Source organism: Aptenodytes forsteri, unplaced genomic scaffold, assembly GCF_000699145.1.
Source record: "Aptenodytes forsteri isolate BGI_AS27 unplaced genomic scaffold, ASM69914v1 Scaffold172, whole genome shotgun sequence".
NCBI classification, from domain to species: Eukaryota; Metazoa; Chordata; class Aves; order Sphenisciformes; family Spheniscidae; genus Aptenodytes; species Aptenodytes forsteri.
Genome location: NW_008795018.1, coordinates 12,686,313 through 12,707,967, shown reverse-complemented (window position 1 = coordinate 12,707,967; position 21,655 = coordinate 12,686,313). Strand labels below are relative to the sequence as shown.

General features: G+C 39.2%; 1 protein-coding gene across 1 annotated transcript in view; it reads left to right on the top strand.

Moving 5' to 3' along the window:
* ITGA8 (integrin subunit alpha 8) overlaps window positions 1-21,655 on the top strand; it is a 122,790-nt gene that overhangs the window by 30,315 nt on the left and 70,820 nt on the right. Inside the window, exons 12-15 of the mRNA XM_009275732.1 lie at window positions 2,524-2,729; window positions 4,901-5,092; window positions 17,735-17,780; window positions 20,444-20,551. Of these exons, the coding sequence (XP_009274007.1) occupies window positions 2,524-2,729; window positions 4,901-5,092; window positions 17,735-17,780; window positions 20,444-20,551 (552 nt within the window). The remainder of the gene's footprint in view (window positions 1-2,523; window positions 2,730-4,900; window positions 5,093-17,734; window positions 17,781-20,443; window positions 20,552-21,655) is intronic.

Below are 21,655 nucleotides of genomic sequence, written 5' to 3'. Positions count from 1 at the left end.
AAACTCAATGGAAAAATAACATTTCTAGAAGTGCTTTGTCACAATGTATAATGTGTAAGTGTTCTACAATGTGATTAAAAGGCTTCTAGGTGAGATATTCTGTACTAAATTCTATTGTGTGTATCTTAGAACCATAGTATATATCTATGGTAAAGTACCAGCTGAGCTACTCCTAAATCTTACGGTGGTTTTTCTATCAGGATTGGGAAAAACAGTGTGGTGCAGTTTTACTAATTGATTTACTCATGGATAAAGCCTTTGTGAAAACATCACTATTGGGGATATGATGAATTGAGAGTAGAAAGTTTTCTACAGGTCTTACAAAGTTTGAGCAAAGTTTCATGTTAGAGCAAGAGAATATGTTTTCCAAATTAAAAAATCTGGCATCAAGTAGTACTAGTTACTTGCAGTAACAGGGTTCCTTAATATGGATGACCAATGTCCACTGAATATAATGGGAATTATCCTATTAGTTTATACAGTCTTGAGCAACCTTCAGAAATTAATCTGATACTATCATTTCATATCTCAGAATAATCTATTAAGAATATTTCTGCTTGTTACGTGTCTAGTGTCTATCAATCTTGCCTGATTCTATTTTTTTACTGTCCAGTAAAGGGTCTTTTTTTCCCACTAAATCTTGACTGCAATGTAATAAAATAATAATTGATGATACAGCTACTGTGTAATGCTTTTAGTACATGGCATATGTAAAATAACTTGTAAAAAAAAGAGCATTCATGATCTGTTTTTGTTATTGCTATTGTTTCATGGCAACCGTTTCAGCTGACATTCTGTCCCAACCATGAACACCTTCCATTAGTAGAGGAGGACTTTTGATGTTTCGTGTGAAAGGAAAATCCCACCTTTGATGTCAAGTCAGCATCTGCTTCCTTCCTTTTTTAGTTATTCATGCCATGGGGTAAAATCTGACATATAAAGAATAGAACAACTGTACCAAAGTGACCTGACATTTTGAATTACAGTTTCCTTTATGGAAACATACTATAAAACTCAATGGAAAAATAACATTTCTAGAAGTGCTTTGTCACAATGTATAGAATGTGTAAGTTCTACAATGTGATTAAAAGGCTTCTAGGTGAGATATTCTGTACTAAATTCTATTGTGTGTATCTTAGAACCATAGTATATATCTATGGTAAAGTACCAGCTGAGCTACTCCTAAATCTTACGGGGGTTTTTCTATCAGGATTGGGAAAAACAGTGTGGTGCAGTTTTACTAATTGATTTACTCATGGATAAAGCCTTTGTGAAAACATCACTATTGGGGATATGATGAATTGAGAGTAGAAAGTTTTCTACAGGTCTTACAAAGTTTGAGCAAAGTTTCATGTTAGAGCAAGAGAATATGTTTTCCAAATTAAAAAATCTGGCATCAAGTAGTACTAGTTACTTGCAGTAACAGGGTTCCTTAATATGGATGACCAATGTCCACTGAATATAATGGGAATTATCCTATTAGTTTATACAGTCTTGAGCAACCTTCAGAAATTAATCTGATACTATCATTTCATATCTCAGAATAATCTATTAAGAATATTTCTGCTTGTTACGTGTCTAGTGTCTATCAATCTTGCCTGATTCTATTTTTTTACTGTCCAGTAAAGGGTCTTTTTTTCCCACTAAATAAATGTTGGTAACATGTTTCAAAACACCCCCATTTAGAACAACAACATGCAAAATATCCTTGGATTAGTCTGTCTTCTTTTACTGATTTTTCTTGGAGTAGCAAAATGAACAGAAGGACTTTTCCCTCTAAGCCTCATATTTTTGTGATTTTTTGATGTCCTTTCTCTTTAATACTTAATACAGCAAATTACATGAGCACTGCAACTACTCATGTACCTAATATTCAACAGAAGTGTTTTCAGAAATAAAGCTTTGGCTTTGTCTCCAGCTTCCATTTGAATTAGTGATGAGGCATTCTTTATTAATTGATGCTCTACCCATGTTTCATGTATATTACTTCAAAAATCTGCTGGAAAGTGGCAATTTTTGTTCTGTTGTTCACTTACTGATGTATAATTTTTAAAAGCTAGATTTTATACTAAAATTTGTCTCTCACTAGCACTGTTATCAGGATAGATCTACAGAATTTGTTCTAGTAACACAGATCCCCTCTGACTTCTGGGTTCTTAACTGCAAAGCATAGCTTTTCAGTGTCTATTGTGGGCATAAATTGAAGTGCAAGAAATTCCGTTTAAACCTAGGAAGAAACATTTTTGCTATGAGGGTGATCAAACACTGGCAGCAGTTGACCAGAGAGATTGTGGAGTCTCCATCCATGGAGATATTCAAAACTGCAGTGGGCACGGCCCTGGGCAGCCTTCCCTAGTTGACCATGCTTTGACCAAGTGTTTGGACTAGAAGAACTCCAGAAGTGCCGTCTTACCTCAGTTAGTCTATGACCCTATGATAATTATCAGCTTCCTGTTTAACAAATACATGAACTGTGTTGATTACAATCTCCCAGTGACACTGGATTTTCTTTGACTGTTCCAGTTTAGATGATATCTTAGTTGGTGCCCCTCTCTTTATGGAACGAGAATTTGAAAGCAAGCCTAAAGAAGTTGGGCAAGTTTATCTATACCTGCAAGAAAGTGCCTTCCTCTTCCGAGATGCGCAAATTCTGACAGGCACTGAAGTGTTCGGTAGATTTGGCAGTGCAATCACGCACCTTGGAGATCTCAATCAAGATGGATATAATGGTAATTTATATGTAATGTAGTACTATATATCTCTGTATAACATTGAAATTAAAAATGGCTAAGCAGTGAATATGAAGTGTCTGTGCAGTGCCTGAAAAAGGCTTTTTAACATGCAACTGCCTTTGAAAGTCAGCAGAATTTACACTAATCCTAATGAAACTGATGGCCAACTCATGAAAATCTTACCTATAGGAGGACAGTCATATTGACTACATTGCTATTTTTTACTAAATAGTAGCATGTTCATTTGAATAAAAATATTATCTGTTGTTTTATGACTATAATTACATTTAAATACTTAGTTAAGATGTTGTATTTGTTTAAAAGCAGAGTTCTTCTCTCCTCAAATGCTTGGATGAGTTTGAGAATTGAATGAGGCTCAGTAAATGGAACGTTTTGCCCACAATGAAAAAAGAATTGGACAAGTACAGACATACTATTTTGGAATCAGACTTCCATTGGTACTTGGGCACCGAAAGAAACAGGTGCATAATGGGACCTTTTTCAAATGCCTATAGCACACGCACACAACAAAACTTTCATGTAAGTTAACTGGGAGCCTAAATTCAAGAAAACAGTCCAAGTAAACTAACTTGCTTAATTATCTGAGATAGCCTGGATGCCTTGAGCACCTAGAGTTAGCCTCCTAGACATGATCAGTAACACCCTGGTTTTCCCTGCATGCATTTCCTTACTTCTTATTTCCAGGATGTTAGGGATCTGCAAAGCAGGCATCTCTGCATCTAAAACCCCAAGGAGTTTTTCCTGGAGGAGATATTTTGCACAGTAGCCGTAAAGATAGTTGCCCACTAAGGAAAAATTAATGGACTTAACTCCTCCTTAACTTGAGGGCTGTTTTTCATGGTGCTCTAGCTACTAGACTCTAGGGCAATGTCACCCATGTGTGGCTCCTGTGCAAGCGATAAGTCATGTCAGGAGCCATAGAATTGTATTGGCGTTCAGGGTGCACAAAATCCGAATACCATCCTGTGGGTAGAAGCCATTGCATTGTGACTGCTGAGAATACCCTCACTGGATTGTCCTGGAATCCCACCATGGAGTTCAGCCCAGCTGGACCCCACAGTAGAGACTTCCTGTTTTCTACCTGTGAGCAATAGCAGATTCCCTCAGCTTTGCTGGGCAGGGAAGGTTTGTATCCCTGCTCCCCAGCATTCTGGTGAGGCAGGGAGGAGACATTCCTGCTTTTCTCTCTCGCTGTATAGAGAAGGCTTAGAAGGATCTAGAGCCAAAGTCTTCTGCTTCATAACTGAAGATGACAGTCACAGAGCTTTGGTATGCTCCTGCCTTCAGAGTGAAGGTACAAACTCCACGTGCTGAAGTCAAGTTTAATAAAGGAGTCCAGCACCAGCTCCTAGATCAGAACCTAAAAATGAGAGCTGTAGATATGTATCCTCCACTAGTGTTTCCAGCTAGTGCAGCTGTTGAACCTCAATCTAGACACATGATTCTTTCCATATCCCATGCATAGGAACTAAGAAGAGCATTGTGAGTTCCACTTCTTGGATATGGCACCTCATTTTTTTAAGGATTACAGTGCTTAATTGCATAATGCCCAAGGCCTTCTGTTAAATTCCTGACTCAGTACTATTCCCATTTCTCAATAAGATGTTGGCTTGGAATAGATGAAAACATTATATTCCATTGTTCTCTTTTGCATACTAAAGCACTGGATGTTTGAGGGGCATGGGGTTTTTTGCCTATGTTGAATATTTTATCTGGAAAAAGAAAATTATTTTTATCTAACAGCTGTTCCTTATTAATTAGGTAATAGAGGGAATCAAGGAAAATTTGTGTCTGTTGAAAAATATGGACGTAGAAGCAGGCATTCATTAGATCTTGGTTTATTAAAGCTTATTAAATGCCCTGGAAATATGCTAGAGGAATCCAGTGTGGGCTGGCTGTTTAGTATAATGCAGTAACCCCTTCATAGGATGATTTTATAAGCTTTTGTGATGAAAATTTGACACAGGAGAGACACTGCAAACATTTTTGTATATTTGCCTTAAAACTAGAATCCATACAGAAGTACAGAACTTTGAAGTTCTTGCATGTATGTAGCAGAAGCCATTTATATCTGTTTTCCTGCAGGAACTTAATTTTTGCTTTATTTTAATTGTGTCCATTCTTTTTATTCTTTTATTACACTGCAGACATTGCTATTGGTGCACCATTTGCAGGAGAAGACAGAAGAGGGAAAGTGCTCATTTACAATGGATATAGTAATGGGTTAAATACTAACCCTTCCCAGGTTCTCAATGGAGCGTGGGCCTCACAGTCCATGCCTTCGGGATTTGGCTTCACTCTAAGAGGAGACTCAGATGTAGACAAGAATGATTACCCAGGTAAGATTTTTCCATTAGAAAGGGAATTTCGTACTTCCATTCTCTGGAAAATGCATCATGCCTAAACTGCTCCTTTTGGAAGGCAGAGGTCAGAATAAAGAACAGACATTTTTGTGTAGTTCTAGCTTGCTTTCCTGAGAGTTAAAATCAGACAAAACTCCCTTTCCTGTCAAAAGACATGATCAGAAAGGCAAGAAAGGGCTTAAATAGTTACATTAACATAAAGCATGTGAAGTTTACAATAAAAAGCTTAACCCTTTCCCCCCACTTCCAAAAACTGAATGCTCTCAGCTTATGTTCGAACTTGTAAGGTCTCCTTCATTCTGGCATTCTTTCTTAATTAAAAACGTGTTGTGTTGTGTTGTAGAAGAAGGGATTGACTTGGTTGTGTTGCTAAGTTGTTTTTTGCTGTCAGAAGAGACACTGAGCTTAGGTTCTTAATGGCATTGATTACATTACAAAAAAGCAGAGAGTGCAAAGACATTGCTGAAAGGCAGATGTTTCATTTGGGCCTTTCCATCCCTTTTATGTTTTCATTCTGCTATATGGACTCTTCCTTTTTAGGTTAGCTTTGATTCTTCCTTATTAGTTTAACTGACATGCATTCAAATTTATCAAGTTTGTAACTTTAGTTGAGTTTCGCTGGGGAGGTAGTTATTTTTTTAAGAGGCATGTTCGTAGTATCATAAGTGGTTTGAATGTTGGAGCTATTTTAAATGTGCTTGTATTTACTCTCTCTCTCCTCTAGAAGCAAATCTGTTTTGTTTATTTTCATCACAATTCAGAAGCCTTAGCAAGGGTGTGCAGTAAAACATCATATTTTGTTATTGTGAAAGCTTCATCCACAGTAAAATGCTAAGTCTTTACTTCCCTAACTTAGTATGAAATCACTTTAGTTAGCCTGGGTTGTTTCAAGGCTAGTGTTCTTAAAAGTTGTATTGTTTCAAAAGTGAAAATTGTGATTTTCAAAAGGACAAAAATGGGATCTCTTTTACCTTTTTGTGATGGATTGTAAAAATCTTGAAAGAGGTGTCTTTTTTCAGAAGCGGAAGAGAGTTTCTGGGAAGGGGTGTTTACAATAGAAATTACAGTTTTACAAACAGAAAAGCTGATTGCAGAGTAGTAAAGTGAGGCTATCACAAGACTGAAGTCAGAGGATCTTTAGCATTTGAGAAAAGAAAGGGCTTTTAAACACTGTTCTGACTTTTTGTTTGCATATTGTTGATGTTGCTATTAATAGTCTTTCATTGTCCTTGACTGATGAGGTTCTTTTGGACAACGGAGCTCTTTATTAAAGTTTCAGCATTTAAACATTTCCTAAAGCAACCACAAGGCCCCCCAGCAAAACCAAAGAAAACAGGATGTTGCATTCCTGACATTTCTGAGATTGAAAAGATAGAGAGAGGGAAGGGAGAGATTCGTTCAGGTCTTCTTTGAGTTACACAGGGAAGAAAGAAAAGAAGTCTAACTAGTGTATTAGCATACTTTATGTGGAACATCTTTTAAGCTAGTTTGTGAAATGTTTGGGTGATGGGTCTCAATCTTTTTAAATGTGTACTGAGGAACTGCTATAGTCGATTCAGTTGTGAGATTTCTTGGAGTTATTCTGCTTGTCATTGTTGGCTCCACTATGCATCCTACTTGCAGAATTTCACATTGTGATATCAGCTCACTATGTGTTAGATGGTTTCGTTTTATTACATGAATTACTTATTTTAGCAAAAAAACCCCTCTGCATTTACTGTAGCTCGCTTTTCCCTCCATCCCTCAGTTGAATATCTGGCTAGGCAGTCCAGAGTACTGGTGAGAATCTGTCAGAAAATGACAGAAGAAAAAAACCTTACTGTCAGTCAACCACCTCTTCCTTAATTCACAAAGACTTGAAGCACCAAAACAGAGCTATAAAAATAGCACAACCATGGCACAATATTAGCACAAAAATAGAATGCCTTCCTATGGGAAAAAGGAAAAAAAAGAAAGGAAATAATATGGGGAAATGCAAGTCCAGGACAAACACACTAAGCAATGAAGTAAGTAATCCTTCTTGTGTCAAAGAGCTTTTCTTCTTCACCTCCTGACGGAAATGCTGAAGGGCAGCCCTTGTACAAGGAGGAAACAAGGGACTGAACTTGGAAGGAATAGGAAGGAAGTTTTATTTTAGATGTCAGCTGAGAGGCAGAGTATTTGCTGACTATAGAAAGTCTAGGAAACTAGCCTTTAAGTCAGTGCTTCCCAAACTACTGGTCATGACTGTGATTTGAAGAGGGTTGTGAAAGATTAGGAAAAAATCTCCCAAAATTTTCATTTAAGCGTTTTAATGTGTATATTACAAAATAAACCATTTTATAAAAAGAAAAGAGTAATAAAACCAAACTATGCTGACTCATCACTCTCAGAAGTTCAGTTCCCATAGACTGGGAAATGAGAGCCAACTGTAATGTCTGGCTGCAGGTGTAACCATGTATTGCCACAGTCTAAGGTGACATTCACCAAGCAATTAGCTCTTCCATGGCTAGAGTTCAAGTGTTGTGTGAAGACAAATGAGCTCAAAAAGAGATCACGCTTGCAAGAAGTTCAGGACTGACACCAATTTGTGAGGACTCATATAACTATAGCTGTGCTTGTACAATTTATTCAAGCCCTTGTGCCTAACATTGTCCATGAGGCAGGCATATCCCTGCTAGGAAATGAGAGGCTGAGAGATGGGAGTTACTCTGCCATTTCATTTTTAATGCACTGTGTAGCATTTTCAGAGCTTTTAGAGTTTCAGACCTTCTTTAAATCAGACCATGTATTAATGTTCTTGGAGCAGGTCACAGACCTGGAGGCCAGAAGATACCACCTGCTTGTGTGGCTTCTTATCACAGACCACTGAGCTTCATTCTGGGCTCGCTGTATTGAGCCCAGGAACCAGTGCTCTTAGAGACTGAGTTACAAGTTGGGGAATACAGTTCCTAAAAAGTGAGGGTGAATCACAGTCAAATTTTTCTCCTATTGGACAAAGGTTAAATCCTCTCTTGGTTGGGAGTTCAATTCAGGCTGAGATCCACCTATTAGCCTTCTGGGAAAGAGCAGCCATTTGGTACAGGAAGTGATATCTTTCTCTCTTCATCCAAATGCCTGTATAAGCTCAGGAACAGAGAAGGAAATAGGGAGCAGACAGAAGTTGCCTAATACTCAGTGCTGTTCAAATCCCCCAGCTTTCCTGTGGATGGAAGAGTGGTTTCTCCTTCCTTCTCTTCCTGCAACTCCTGGCCAGCAAAGGGAGAGAGACCACCTCCTGCTTCCTGGTCTTATCTAGGAAAGGCAGAGGAAGACCCTCTTGTCCCCCAGGACCCCAGTTGCATAATAAATATGGGAGAAAACTGAGCACGGACAGGTTTAATGGTGGAGTAACAGAGCAGGCAGGGAAGAACATAATACAGCCATACTGATACAGGTGAAAGATCTGTCTAGCACCGTAGCGTGTCTCCAGCAGTGGCCAACAACAGATATCCAGGAAATTGCTCAGTTGTTGTAATATTTCCCAGAATATTCACCCAGCTCTAACCAACTGGAGGAGCAAGGTGTCCCTGAGTCAGAGGTGGCATCTTCAAATTTAGTAGCCCTTGACAGACTTTTCTTCCATGAATTTGACCTATCAGTTTTAGAACTCGTGTGAGCTTTTGGCACCCACAGCAACCTGTGTCAAGGGGCCCCACAGCCTAACTGCACATTTTGTGAAGAAGTAATTCTTTTCACTGCATGCCATTCAAGTCTTGAATGTTCCACTGGACAGTTTCTTTGGATGTGCCCTAGTTCTTATACTGAAGAGACAGTAAACAATTCTTTAGTCCACTCTTATTTTACAGACCTCTGTCATATTCCCTCCCTCAGCCATATGTTTTAGCAATCCTGTAAGCCTTGTGCAGAGGCAAATGGCACACCAGTCCTGCTGTACCAGATGATGGTTCAGTCTTGTCATCGCTGCTGCCTCTTCTTTATACTTTTTTGTGTAAAAAGCAGTGTGTAAAGTGTGACTTATGTCTGGCTAAAGCATTGCTTCTAATAAAGATTTTACCATTGACCTGGGTTTCAAACTTATCTGACATTAAAAAAAAAAAAGCTCTATGTTCCCTACTGAGAAGAAAATCAGAATTAGTACTTGACAAAACAATAATCCCAAATCTTTTTCATTGGTATCAGTGATTATGTTTGTGCAAGAAAATAAAAAGTGAGCCACGAACTGTGGTCTGGCTTTAAGGCTACATGGCACAGCACAGCTCACCAGCATGATGAAACCCTCCAGCCCACTGAAACAGGATGGCCATATCCAAACAGCCTTTTGGGAAAGGTCCTTGGCCCAGGCTATTCCCCAGACCATTCCTGGCCACTGTCTGGAAGAGTACTAACTTGCACACACAAAATCAGACCAGAGTCTGTGCTAATATAAAAATCTGGACAGTACCAACACAGTGCTCAAGCTCATGCCCTGACTTTATTTTAATTTCACTTGTGTAGCCACTCACTGCACAGAGCACAGGATACAGACAGCTGAACAGCCACCTGGTCAGCATCGTACCTAAAAGTGAAACTTTCTCTAGTAGGGTCAGCATGCAGACAGGGCTGCTTTTCCTTCTCGTTAGCAGTCCTGTCAGTGTAATGACCATCTGTCTTTAGCTGCCCTGGCATAGATGTTATCACTGTAATAGTAACAGACCTCTACTCTCAGCATTGTGAAAATACAGGGATTTTTCTAATCTTTCAACAGGGAAGATTTAGGTTTTGTTATTAAGCGCAACCCTTGGTTTACATCTCCACAGCTTTCCAGGGAAGGACTTCTGTAAATTGTCATACTTGCAGACACTCCAGATGTTACGTGCCCAGAACTGTTCCTTTATCAACACAGCAGGGGTGATAATATGGTAGTCTCTGCTTTGCAGGCTTGGAGGTAGTGGGAAACTTTCAACCCTGGGAAGCAGCAGAGGCAGAAAACTGTGCTGATCATCCTAACAGCTGTGTTGCTCTAAAAACATGCAGCTGCCCTCTCTCTGTGTTGGTATTCATCACCTTCAGCCCCAAACAGAGCTCTGTTCCTCATCTAGCAGAAGAATTGCAATGCCAAACAGTGGTGATGGTGGTAATGAATGGATGGATGCTCCTTCCTCTGTAGTCATGTAAGAGTTAGGCAGAACCTGACCAAACTTTATAGTTGGATAAGGCTAGTGAGAGGGAAGCAGCAAGAGGAAGGCAGATTAAGCATGTCAGTCAGATTGAATGTACCAAGCGAACTCTTTGCTTTTTGATGCGTCTGTTCAGGGGAACAAACAACGTGCAGCTTTCTCAGTCTTCCAAGCATGACACTGACAAACTTAGTACCATGCTTACCTGAGATACTCAGTATCTCTCCAGTATACAATATGTACCCAGTATTTGAAGGAAAAGACCAATTAATTCTCTTAAGCTACATCTACACTATAAATATGCTGTTCTTTGGTTCTGAACTGTCACTGAACAGTCCTTGTCCATACTATCAAACTCGCTTTCTTGCCAAAACAGGGTTGCTGCGTGCTCTCTTTTGGAGAATAATAATTGGCATGGGCCAACTGCTTTAGGGCCATTCTAATGATACCCCTGCACAGACAGTGCAGGTACGGCACACAGGCACATTCTCTGGCACTAATTTACTGACATAAGTGTAACATCTTTCAGCAGACAATCCATTTCACAGTTTTTTGACAACTCATGTTCTAAGGTCATATTCAAAGGAGAGGATCCGATCTCACTTATGCTGCTGTAGTAAATACTGACTTAATGCCATTACTCTGGATTGACAGTCATGCAAAAAAAATAAAGGGGATTAAAGAAATAAAGGGGGGGAGCAGTGAATGGAGTGAAAAAGTGTAAAAGATGGGCTTTTTTCATCAGTTTAAGTGCAAATACAGTGGCAGTTGGAAGGAATTATGTGTGAGATTCTGTGCTGCACTTTTCAGTGCCGAGGTTAGGACATGGCAAAGCAGCATCATGCTGTATCTGAGGCCGTACTGGCGAGGCCCTTAACAGTTTATATAGCTCTGTAATAGCAGCTCTTCAAGGTTTGCCCAAGATATTCTGAAATCCCTGCCTCAGCACAACCTTCCTGGCTGTCTTCTACACTGGAATATCTGAGCAACATAATGATAACTTTCAACACAGCTTCCACTCCACTCGCCAGTAAATCTGGGGCTTTTAGGGCCCCTTTGCTCCATCCTGAGCTTTATTTGTGTCATCAAGGCCTGGAGCAGAGAATGAAGCCTCAGCTTAGACATGTATTTTGAGTTGTAGTTTATATTATTTATAATTTTATTTGTCTTTTTCTATTAGCATAGTTCAATTTTCATAGGAACAAAAGAAATCCATAAATCTGTTTAATGGGAAATAAATTTGTTTCTTTTGGCTTCTGGGCATCCGTTCAAAGCTGGTCCCCACTGAGTGCTTGGAGTCTGTGATTATCTAGGTGATGGTGCCACACTTCCAGCTGGTTCATCTATCTGTGCAGGGCTCAGGCATCTGGAGGCTGTAAGGTCTCCACCCTCACATTTCAGCATATGTTCAGTCACTTGATGGCTGATTATAGCTGAGCAAATAGTTTATAACTTACTCAACTCATTAGGCTTGCTTTCTTCTTGTGGCATATCCTCCAGCAGGCTGTGGTTTCTTCAAATGCGTTTGTGAACCAGGATGATTTAACCAGTTTCTTTTAACAGTGTGGGTGGATTCAGAGCACTGCTCTAGATGAATTCACTATTCAAAGACTGTTGATTAGTTAATTAGTTAATTGCTCAAATAAATTATGTACTATTGTTTCTGCTCCCTGCCTGTTTAGATGCTTGTGTAAGTCTTCCTTATTAACTTAGAGAGTCACCCTGGAATCAGTGCCACTGAAGCTTCATCTTCAAGGTATCCCACTTTTATACAGACACAGCTGTTGGCCTGTTCTTTTGGTTATTCTTTTTAGTCAAGCCTTTGTCAGCACAGGGAAATGTATAAAGGCATCTTCATGCCTTGTTATTTTGGACTCAGTTATTATCTTAAGACTAGCATATAGTTAATATAAACAAATGACTCTACAAACATTTTAAGAGGGAAACAAGTATGATAATCAGACAAAATTTCCTCAGAACTTCAGTAACCAATGTAATCTTATTAAAATAGGAGAATATAACAGCTCCATCCGCTAAGTACGTTAACTCAAACAGCAGGAAGAAAACCCTCAAGTTTCTTTCTGAGAGGCAAGGGTTCTTCAGCATTCATAATTTTTTTGAGAACAATAGGCATTGTGCCAACAATATCACAAATCGTAATCTGGTGATGATTAAATTATGAAATTGGTCCAGGAGATTTGTGGAAGAAAAACAAATTAAATCAATGAGAAGCTGCATCTGCTCTGGTAAGAGAGGACTGCTGAGCGTGGGAGCCAGAACAAGGGCATGGGTTCTGCCAGCAAATGCAGAAAAGCTGAAGTGTTTCTACCAGATAATTACGTTTTCACATGAATAATCAATCAAAAATGTAGTGACAAGCCAAGAATTTCATACAAATATGTTAATTTTATGGCAAATTATTATCTGTGTAATTTACAGGTATGCTTTTCTAAAATTCTTTGAGATATTTAATGAAATCACAAAATTGTGCCCAATGTAATATAAGAATGAAGCAATTAATCCCAGTAAGTAGGGATTTACTGAAGTGATAGAACATTAACTGGATTTGTTTGTAGTATAATGAACAATAACATTGTATTATGAAAGGGACTCATTCAGACAAAAGGGGAGCATTGAAATGAGTTAGCCTTAGGTGTTATACTTAACAGACCTGCTACCACAATGATTGAAAAACAGAGAAGGATCAAGGTGGTTGAGAATGGTAGGATTGGAAGAAAGTGACTCTGTTTTGGGTGGTGGTTGTTTGTAGTATTTAACTAAAATTCTTGAGTAAAGTTGGCTGAACTGGACAATCCTGTGTCCTTTATTATGGTCAAGCCTGAAGTAATGGCCATTTAAAGGAAATTTTATTCTGGACCTTTCCTACTGAGATTTGGGAGTCTAATGCTCTCTGAAATCCTAGAAAACAAATAGAAATCTGATCGTGGGCCTTTTTGGCACCTGATCCACTGAGGGAAATAAAAACCAAAAAAACCCATAAAGACTTTTTAGCAGCGTTTCCAGTTATGCAGTTTTCTCACTCTCTTTTATGAAATTTCCATTAACACCTGTACTCAGATAGGATTCTAGTTGTTTTCCAGTTCCTATTTATACTATGCAATTAAACTGACAGACTACACAAAGTGATGTTTAAAGCTGTCAGCAAATCATTCTGAGTCCATAAAGTCAACACTTGCCTGCTTGTATTCTGGTAGAGTTGCAGTGGGGAGGTGACTCAACTATCTATTGTTTCATTTTTGGGTTTCTCACAAGTGAAGTGTGTGCCAATTTTGTAGTCCTCCATTGGCTGTTGTTCTTGGCCACTGTCCCCCATGAAACGAGATGAGATACCATGCCTTGGCAATTTCTCTTGGGATTAATGGACAGACTACAACCAAATGTGGGGTGCTGAGCACGCCGCATGTTCCTCCCTGCTCAGACTCCCTGGGGCTGCATCTCTCACAGGGGATGGAGATGTGCTTTAAAAATACCGGGGGATCAAAGAGTTTCCTCAAGTTAATAAATGAATATATCTTGTTGAGACTGGGGGTAGGAATTCGTTGATCTTCCTACTTCCTCCAGTTGGTTGAAGGCTTAGTCAGCATCATGGCAAGTTTCTGCCCGTTATCACATGGTGTTTCAGGTCTGGCACAGCCACATGGCAGAAGGTGCAGGTAAACAGACCAGCTTATAAAATCCAGTGTGCCTTTCAGTGCCATCTGTGAATACTCTTTCCTTAACTTTTTATGATAATTTTATCTCAGAAAATGTATTTTCTTCACCAGACAACATCTTGCAAGCCTTCCCTTCAGAGCAAAGTAAAATTTGAAATAAGCATTAGGATTGTTTAACTTTGCGCAGTGCCCCTTGACTTCAGTTAAGTACATGCCAAAGACACTTGTTTCAGGATTAAGCTCTGTGAACTCCACCAGCTGGGATTTTAGGGCATACAACTCCCAAGCTGTGTTGAAATGCAAGTTGAAAATTCTTTCGGAGTCACTCCATGCTTGTTTTCTTAGGTTTTGCAGTGTGGTTGTGACCCCACAGCTCATTTATTCCACAACAGCGATGAGGCAGAAGAGCGCGGCTGCTGCCACCAGCCTCTCCTTACAGATCTCTGCTTCTCTGAAGGGTAGCAGATGATAAAGGATCTTCTCAATGAGATGACATAGGCAAAGTGGTCATTTACTTAAACCTATGAGGTCCCTCATCCTCCTGAAAACATGAAATATGAGAAAAGGAGTGAAGGAGATTTTGTGATTCTGATACTTTCTCTCTTTCTTTCTCTATTTATACATATTTTAATCTGGGCTTGAAACCCCCCCTCACAAATGCAAAGAAGCAAAGGTTTTCATATGCTTTTCTTCAGACTCTGTTTGGAAGGGTTATAAGTAGTTAAGCTGGCTTTTTTTGCTATGTAATTCCAAATTGCTTGTTAAACACTTATTTTTCAGCTAGTGACCTTTGCATCAGTGACATTGCATGTGTAGCATTAACAAGCAATGAATACAGACAACTTCTCTCTATTTTTAGGAGGGGAAAGTTGCCAAACTTCAGATAATTTAGACATCTCATGCATTTTTTCATAGAAATTATTAATAACTTTTCTTCTGCAGAACACACAACAATTTCAAAACTTCTGTTTATAAAAGTGTTCTGATTTGATGTGTATTCAAATCTCATGGATTCGTATCAGTGTCAAAAATGTTTTTTTCCGATGATGGGTATAGGAGTTGCACCCCACAAGGCAATGAAAGAAAGAAGAAGAAAACTACTGCTCTGTAACACAACAAGTAGAAGCAAAGCAAAATCCCTAATGGATCTTCCAGTGAATACTCTGCTTGAATATATAATGCCTTGGTCCTCACATTAGATCATAGATGTTACTACTGGGTATAAGTATGTTTTATTGTTTGTCTATTCATTCTTAAGTCCACCTTTCCTACTGAGTAGTTCCACTCATTCAAGCTCTTTGGGTCAAGAATCAGCATGGCTTAGACCAGAGAATAAAGGACATGTCAGGGAAAAAGTAAGAGCTTCTAAACGAGAGCAGGATGAGCACAGCCCTGGCTGCCCTTAGAGTATGCTCAAATAGGGCCTTTGTGATGGTGCCATGATTGAATGTCCTCATCTTTTTTGCTGTGTCTCCAAACCTGGCTGAGGTGGCAAAGCAGAAAGACTGCTCATGGAAAACCAGTCTTTTGGTGGCTGGGGCCTATTATTGCTTCTCTAGACCCATTACCCTCTGTCTTCAAATAATCTGGGCTCTGTCCCAAAGAAACCAGGATTTAACTATTAAGCAGATGTACAAAATCCCCTTTAATATTAAAGTGGGGATGCCGAAATAGTGGGGACCTAAGTCCGCACAGCTGTAGATACTGAAATAAAGGGTTCACTCGTACTAGTGAGGCTAACTGCATCTGACAGACTCATTCAAACAGACTACATTTTGTTAAGATTACTCAAGCTGTGTGTTCAAGCTTTTCCTTGTGCCTATGAAGGGTTGGAGTGCTTTATTTTTTAATGAAAGACCAGATTATGAAATCATCACAAGACCAGGACCTGGATAAGTCCTGGATATCTACCTGTTTTGTCTCTGCCATAACATAGCCCTGTACTGAAACCTTTTGAGTTATCAAGTGTAGTATGAAACAGTACATATCGTAAGTCTGTTGCAGAATTCATAAAGAGTATTCAGCTGGGAACAACAGAACAGAAACCCCTTCCTTCTTGTCTTTCACTTTCTGTTCTTAACGTAATGTTTCTTTTTCCTTTAAAAAAAAAACCAAACACACAAAAAACCCCAAACACAAAAACCAAAAAACCAACAGAATATTAAATCTTTTGGGGTTACCATGGGTGTTGCTATCAGAGAGCTGCCAGGGAAAGTTCTGCCGTGTGCATTGTGTATGGCTATGTCTCAATCAGTTGTTTATTTAAGAGGAAAATATCTTTAGGTTTTGGTACTGTGTGCAAGTTGTCTATAAAAGCTGCTAAAGAAAAGGACCCATAAATGTCCCAAAAAGGAGATAGATACACTCATTTTCTTCTGCTATTTAAAGAGTTCCTGACCCTGAAGCATATTTCTCTAAGGCCAATGGAAGTAGAAAAATGTAAATGTTGTACAAAAAGAGGATCAGACCCATAAACTGTCCATGCCTGCTCCTATTAGGACATTATTCAATGGAATTCATTGTAGGACAGGCTGTTGCCTGTGTGGAGTACTTGTTTAAACTTACAAAATCCTGACCATCTGAAAGGCAGACAGAGTGCTGGAAAACACGCTGCCAGACCTGGCCCAAACCCACCCAGCTGATTGGTATCAAAGCTTTGTATTTGTATCATGCTCGATGACTTCAGGGCTTCTTAAGCAAACCAGTGCTCAAACTATGGAAGCAGCAAGTAAGGGTTTGTTTACAACCCTGAGTACTGGTTTAATTAACTCATTTAGATCAATTTAGGTTGCCGGTCTGTACCACTGCAAGGTCTTTTGTAAGACTCGGTCTTCTGAATTGGACATGTGTAAATCAAACCGTATGATAACAACAGTGGAGTGAAAGGAGTGCCCAGATGGACACTAGGGGGGTTGAAAATGAAACAAAGCTCTTTCCTTTTCTTAAACTGTGCTCCAGCTAGAGGCAGCAGGAAAGTTGATGATTTTTCCTCACTGCTTGGCTCCAGCTTTTCTCCAGCAGGCCTGAGTGGTCCAGCAAGCCAGTCTGGATCTTTCCAGAGAGCCCTGTGTGGGGACTCCAGGCAAAAAGAGGAAATATTTGGGCCTGTAGATTCACAACCCAGGCCAGTGTCCAGTAACAAAGATGTTTCCAAGGCCCGGTGTAGCACTCGTGTTGTTGATTCCATCTGTTCCAAATGGTGACTGATGGGGAAAAAGATGGCTTTAGACGGGTAACTATTGTAAGCCTTAGCACATGCTGCTACGATGCTGAAAACATTAGAAACTATGAAATCAGCCATCCTCCCACCTGTGCTTTGTATTTATGTACACAGAGATGTAATGCTTAAATTAATGAACAAATCACTTAAAACTCAAAGCAGGATGGGAAGGATTGTCAGGAAGGAACACCATAAATTTTCAGCATGACCTGTATGAGAGTGATGACTAAGTGGTTTGCATTTCTTTGTGTAATGGGCAATTAATAGTTTGGAATAAAATGTATAGGGGTTAATGGCATCCTTTTTCCCCTTTAATGCAAGTTGGAGAGAAGTGAGATTGTGGTATGGCTGACCTTGCGTTAAATAGATTAGCACTTACTAGATACAACCAAGACATTTATGAGCCCACCTCTGACAATGTGAAATGTTTTCTTTCAGGTACACTGTTGAAAAAATGACTTAGAAAGGAATTATCAATCACATTTGTCTTATGTAACTGCATTTTTAATATAATCTAATTTAGGCTGGAAAAAAAATATGTAAGAGGCTTCCATATAGTTCTTCTGAAGCTGTTTTGTTTTTCCAGATTTAATTGTAGGTGCATTTGGAGCTGGAAAAGCAGTTGTTTACAGGTACGTGGTAAATACAATGGATTTTTTATTTTACAGCTTTGGTGGGAGATCTGCAAATAAACAAATTTCACATTCCTGTGTTTCCCTGGTGCAATGTGTAAAAGGTGCTCATTACAGATGATGAATTAAGCATCTTGTGAGAAACAAATGCTTTTTTCCCATGTTCAAAACTTGTCATTTTCAATGAAAATTTCCATGCTTAGTCCTAGCTCAGGAAACTTCTGGAATGTTTGACTCCTCAGTTAATCTTAAATAAGACAAGAAAAGAAAATGGTATCTTTTCTATTTTTAAAGCAATGTCACACACATTCCTATACAGTCAAAAAGTTCTTGCTACAGCTCATCAGAGAGAAATTTAAAAAGCATAACATTGAAAATTAATTTCTTTCCTGGGGGAATGGTACTAGTAAGAAATTTTCAAGTGAGACTGATTCTTCGGAGGTCGTGTACATTAAGATGTAAACTATTTATTGAAAATAAAGACTGCTGCTTTTAGCTTCAGTTTAGAAAAAATGTACAAGATCCCATTTTACAAATCACGAAGTTGTTGCTGACTATGGATTTTCACTAAATGCACTGTTTGATGAGAGGTATAAATTAAAATTACCAAATACATAAACAAAAATCTGCTGCTGCCCTCTTAGTCCATCCATGCTGACAGTTCTTTGCCTTTAAATATTCACCATCCGTTGCTGCAACAATGTGGTCATAGTTCTTGATTCCTGTCTGTCTTCTTGTTGTCTGTATTCTCAACAGTACCTGACTGAGAGAAGGCATGTTCTGCTTCCCAGCTGAACGTTTGTCAAAGCATAAGAATTTTGTAGAACAGGAACGTTAGCACATTTTAGCTAACACTGTAGGTGCAGTGAGTAGACCTGATTTTCCTACTGCCCTATTTAAGAATCATGCAAATACTTTGCAATGCATCACTTTGCAGTGGCATGAATGACTGCACAGGATGTGAAACGTTGGAGAATTAGATCCAGTGTGTATTTTAGATAGCAATAAAAAATGTGTTCTATTTAATTTAAGAAAGTGAATAGCAGGAGGCCCTCAATCTTTCTGTTTCCTGGCCAGAATGTATCATCAAATATGCAACTTGTCATATTGGAGAAACAGCATTTTATTAACTGAAATTTGCTGGAAAAAAGGTTTTCCCTGTTGCACAAAAATGAAGAAAGTAATTTTATTTTTTAATGTCTTGCTGAAGTGGTGTGGTTTAACCCCAGCCGGCAACTGAGCACCACACAGCCGCTTGCTCACTCCCACCCCAGTGGGATGGGGGAGAGAATCAGAAGGGTAAAAGTGAGAAAACTCGTGGGTTGAGAGAAAGACAGTTTAATAGGTAAAGCACAAGCTGCACACGCAAGCCAAGCAAAACAAGGAATTCATTCACTCCTTCCCATGGGCAGGCAGGTGTTCAGCCATCTCCAGGAAAGCAGGGCTCCATCACGTGTAACGGTTACTTGGGAAGACAAACACCATCACTCCAAATGACCCCTGCTTCCTTCTTCTTCCCCCAGCTTTCTATGCTGAGCATGACGTCATATGGTGTGGAATATCCCTTTGGCCAGTTTGGGTCAGCTGTCCCAGCTGTGTCCCCTCCCAACTTCTTGTGCACCCCCAGCCTGCTCGCTGGTGGGGTGGGGTGAGAAGCAGGAAAGGCCTTGACTCTGTGTAAGCACTGCTCAGCAGTAACGAAAACATCCCCGTATCAATCAATATCAACCCTGTTTTCATCACAAATCCAAAACATCGCCCCATACGAGCTACTATGAAGAAAATTAACTCTGTCCCAGCCAAAACCAGCACATAAAGTAATACAGAGAAGTAATCATAAAAGCTCAGCTGTGGATTAAAATATGAGGAAAGTAATTTTGTAATAAGCTGGTTTTACCAGGATTATGTACGTTACTGTAAAATAGTACTGCTGTCTTAAAAAAGAATTTAGACCCTTTCTTGTTTTCATTTGTCTTCTAAATTGCTCTCAGTTATAGATTGTCTCATTACTTAATAACAGATTGTTATTCAGAGGGATGGTTCCCATCACCACAACTGTGTATTAATATACTCAGCAGAATTTTGTGATGATTATTCCTGGTTTCCAAAGTCAATTGTCTCAAGACATGTCAGACAGAGTTTACTTTATTATTGGCTCAAGATATTCTAGGTCAACATCTACTTTAACCAAATTATGTTCATTTTTTTAAGAATCTTAAGCAGAGATAGCAAGTCTGAATATGTCACTGTTAATGGAGACAGTATAAAACAAATTCGACAGTATGAAATAATGGCCAAAGGACTGCTGTAAATCCCAAAAGGCAGACTCTGTCCCTTTGTGAAAACCCAATGTGATGAAATGTGTCTGTGCCTCAGTCTCAGGACACACCTATTGTTAACTGTAAGATACTGTTTCAGTGATGTTATTAACCTGTGATTTTTTTGTGAAGAGCTTTCAGAATGTCATAGTAGGAGGTATCACAGTTTCTTGGCAAAAAAAAAAAGTTCCTTTGGGTAGGAGCAGCATTATAAAAGTGTTTTCTCCCAAGTAACCCTACATTTCCGGCTTCTTTGTGGCCATCTCAGTTAATTGTTTTCTCTGCTGCAACTGAGTTACTAATGTGCTCCTTCTGTATGCAGTGACCCTTATTTCTGTTCCTCAGAGCCAGACCTGTTGTGACAGTGAATGCTCAGCTCATTCTGAACCCCATGATTGTGAATCCAGACAATAAAACTTGTCAGCTCCCTGCCTCTCAGCTTTTGGTGGCCTGGTAAGTTCATGATTAGACAAAAAAGTCCGCATCCTCTTTCTCAAATAACTTCCTATTCCTAACTTTTCTTGCAGCTTTTTGTTGAACATGTTCAAAGTTAAAAAAAAAAATGTTCAAACATGCTATGAGTGCAACAAAAAAAACCCCTATATAGAACAGAGTTCTTTTTGATATCTTCCAGTACTTCACAGATTCTCAAAATGAAGTAGCGAAAAGTTGAGTCCTCTGATGCGCTGAGTCTCCTTCTGCATAGCAGGATGCTCAGTGTCTCCTAGGATCAAGCTGCAAATGCATATGCAGTGTTTGGATGAATGAAACAAGAAACAGCTAAGACAGACAAAACACAGAAACAATGACCTGTCAAAACATACATCTTTTTGAGATAACAGTGAAAGTGATGCAAAGCGCTGGTGGGCCCACGATTTTCTGTTAGAGAAAGAGAGATCTCAGTCCTTTGTGGAAGAGAGAAGATACCTGGCTGGCCATCCTGAGAGCAGTTCATAGGATGTTGTTTCTGGCTGTCATTGGTCAGAGGAAAGCTTTTTTTAGGGCATTGTACAGGACAATGTTGCATATATCTTTAAAAGAGAAACCCTCCACCACAGTAGCATTTAACTTTGAAAAGAAAAAGTACATTCAAAAACTTGAAGCTAATTAAAACAATATAAGATCAGTTACAAATATAAAATGCTTGCAGGACAGTTGGAGGCTATATCATAGCACATAATACCACATAAAGGCACGTTTACTGCACTAGAAAGAAAGTCACTTAGAAAGGACCCCAGGAACAGGTGATAAAACAGGCTATTATGAATACGTAAGATACTGTTTGAAAGTGGAAATCATAACAAATGAGGAAAATAAAAACAAAACAAAGCATAAACACATGCAAGTTGAATATAAAATACCAGTAAGTCCTGCCAGAGACTGGCAGAGGAACAGATTTCCAAGACATAAAAACTAGTTGTATCATTTTATTTAAACACATTAGAGGCAGAAAGCCTGCCAGGACATGGACTGGATGAAAAGAATATCAAGGTGTAAAGTAGGACTCCAGAAGATAAGGTGACTGCAGAAATTTTGCACTGCTTTTAAACCAGAGGT